Source organism: Entamoeba dispar, genomic scaffold, assembly GCF_000209125.1.
Source record: "Entamoeba dispar SAW760 scf_1105229458257 genomic scaffold, whole genome shotgun sequence".
NCBI classification, from domain to species: Eukaryota; Evosea; order Mastigamoebida; family Endamoebidae; genus Entamoeba; species Entamoeba dispar.
In genome coordinates this window covers 10,582-12,946 of record NW_001853102.1, presented here as the reverse complement: position 1 = coordinate 12,946, position 2,365 = coordinate 10,582, and the positions used below count along the sequence as shown (strand labels likewise).

Genomic DNA, 2,365 nt, shown 5'->3' with positions numbered 1-2,365 from the left:
TCAAATTAAACAATTACTGAAGAATATACTAAAGACATTTTACTGATTGTGTTATTTCTGTTCCTGGTTATTTCACTGAAAATCAAAGAATTGCAATGTTAGATGCTGCTAAAATTGCTGGTATTTCATGTTTAAGATTAATGAACGAACACACTGCAACTGCTTTAGCTTATGGTATTTATAAAACTGATTTAAGTGAAACAGAACCACGTCCAGTTGTTATTTTAGATGTTGGACATTGTAATACTACATGTTCAGTTATTTCTCTTCTTAAATCCAAAATGAAAGTTCTTAGTGTTGAATACAATTGGAGACTTGGAGGACGTAATTATGATGAAGCACTTGGACAATTTGTTAGAACAGATATTCAACAAAAATGGAAAATTGATCCAATGAATAATTTAAGAATGTGGAATAGAATTTTATCAGGAATTGAAAAGTCTGTTAAGAGAGTTATTTCTAGTGGAAGTCCAAAAGCTATATTAAATCTTGACACTTTATATGAAGAAAGAGATTATCATATGGAATTTACACGAGAAAAATTTGATGAGTTAACTTCTCATCTTAATAATGAAATAATTGAACTTATAAAAAGAACTATTGCAAAGGCTGGTATGACTATTGAACAAATTCATTCAATTGAAATTACTGGTTCTGGTACCAGATTAAATACTCTTCAAGATGCTATAGTGAAAACTCTTAACAAACCATTATCTAAAACAATTAATTGTGAAGAATCTATTGCACGTGGATGTGCTATTGCATGTGCAGAATTACAGCCATATTTCAAAGTAAGAGATTACGTTGTTGAAGACCTTCCACCATATGAAATCAATATGGGATTTAAGACTGATAGCAAAACTATTGCACCAATAACATTCATTGCTAAAGATTCTTCATTCCCAATTACTAGAGTTCTTAAAATTAAAGATGCTAATGGTCTTCATGTAGATATTAATTATAGTGATAATAATGTTTTCTTCCCAGGAACTTTAAATAATGGAATTACTCTTGATGTTCCAGAATTACCAAAAGCTCAAACAAAAACACCAGAATTAAAACTAAGAATTGCTCTAAATAAAAGTGGAATTTTAGAACTTGTAGATGCTTTCTTATGTGAACAAGTAGAAGAAGAAGTAGAAGAAAAAGAAGTTATTGAAGTACCTGAAGAAGTTAAAGAAGAACCAAAAGCCCCTGCACAGGCTGAAACTGAAAAGAAAGAAGAACCAAAGAAAATGGAAGAAGAAAAACCAAAAGAACCTGCTAAAGCTGAAGAAGAAAAGAAAGAAGAATCAAAGAAAATGGAAGAAGAAAAACCAAAAGAAGAAAAGAAAGTTAAAATGGTAAAAAAGACAATTACTAAAAAAGTAAAGAAAATGGTAAACAAAGAATATCCTGTTAAAGTTAATGTTCATAGTGTTGGTATGTGTGAAAAAGATATTAGTAAATATCTTGCTGAAGAAGCTCAAATGCAAGTTGATGATAAATTATTTATTGATACTGCTCATGCTAAAAACAATTTAGAAGCTTTTGTATATTCTATGAAGGATAAATTGTTATTTGGTAATTTAGCTGAATTTACAACTGAAGATGAGGCTTCAAAGATTTCAAATGAATTAGAAAAGTATGTTGATTGGTTGTACGAAGATGGAGAAAATGAAACTAAGAGTGTTTATTTGGCAAAACTTGCTGAGGCTGAGGGATTAGTTAAACATATTGTTGCAAAAAAAGAAGAGAAAGAAAGAAAAATTGCTGAAGAAAAAAGAAAGAAGGAAGAAGAAGAGAGAAAGAGAAAAGAAGAGGAAGAAAAAAAGAAAAAAGCAGAAGAAGAAGCTAAAAAGAAGGCAGAAGAAGAAGCCAAAAAGAAAGCAGAAGAAGAAAAGAAAAAGAATGAGGAAAAACCAAAAGAAGAATCAAAGAAAATGGAAGAAGAAAAAACTGGTGCTGCAGAACCACCTCCAGTACCTAAATAACAAAATAATTTAACTGTTCGTGTTGGATAAAATCAAAATCTTTCTGTTTTAAGAAAAAAGTATAATTAATTAAAATGATGAAAAAAAGAAATTAACTTTGAAAATTGTGATTAATGGAGGAAATTAATGAGAAGGAACAACGAAATATCATATTTACTGTCAATGGAATTGAAATTCATTTTCCATATCAATTCATTTATCCAGAACAATATCAATTTATTAAAACAGTTACTAGTGGAGTTACAAATAATAAAAAACCACCTCACAAACAAATTATTATTGAAATGGGTTCTGGAACTGGAAAGACAGTAAGTATTATCACTGCAGCAAAAGGGTTGTTGGATAATCAAGGAAGTAGTATCTCACATACGATTTATTGTACTCGTACTATG

The 2,365-nt window shown here is 29.6% G+C and overlaps 2 protein-coding genes across 2 annotated transcripts in view, besides 3 other annotated features; both read left to right on the top strand.

Moving 5' to 3' along the window:
- The window catches only part of EDI_241750 (chaperone protein DNAK, putative), a gene marked incomplete at both ends in the record, with an annotated part of 2,389 nt that extends 416 nt beyond the window's left edge, over positions 1–1,973 (top strand). The window contains one exon of the mRNA XM_001734367.1: positions 35–1,973. Within this exon, the coding sequence (XP_001734419.1) occupies positions 35–1,973 (1,939 nt within the window). The remainder of the gene's footprint in view (positions 1–34) is intronic.
- Positions 1,119–1,152: a microsatellite.
- Positions 1,212–1,391: a microsatellite.
- Positions 1,755–1,937: a microsatellite.
- Positions 1,974–2,086: 113 nt separating the features above from the next.
- Positions 2,087–2,365, top strand: part of EDI_241640 (DNA repair helicase rad3/xp-D, putative) — a gene marked incomplete at both ends in the record, with an annotated part of 393 nt that continues 114 nt past the window's right edge. The window contains one exon of the mRNA XM_001733199.1: positions 2,087–2,365. This exon is cut by the window's right edge and continues 114 nt beyond it. Coding sequence (XP_001733251.1) covers positions 2,087–2,365 — 279 coding nt within the window.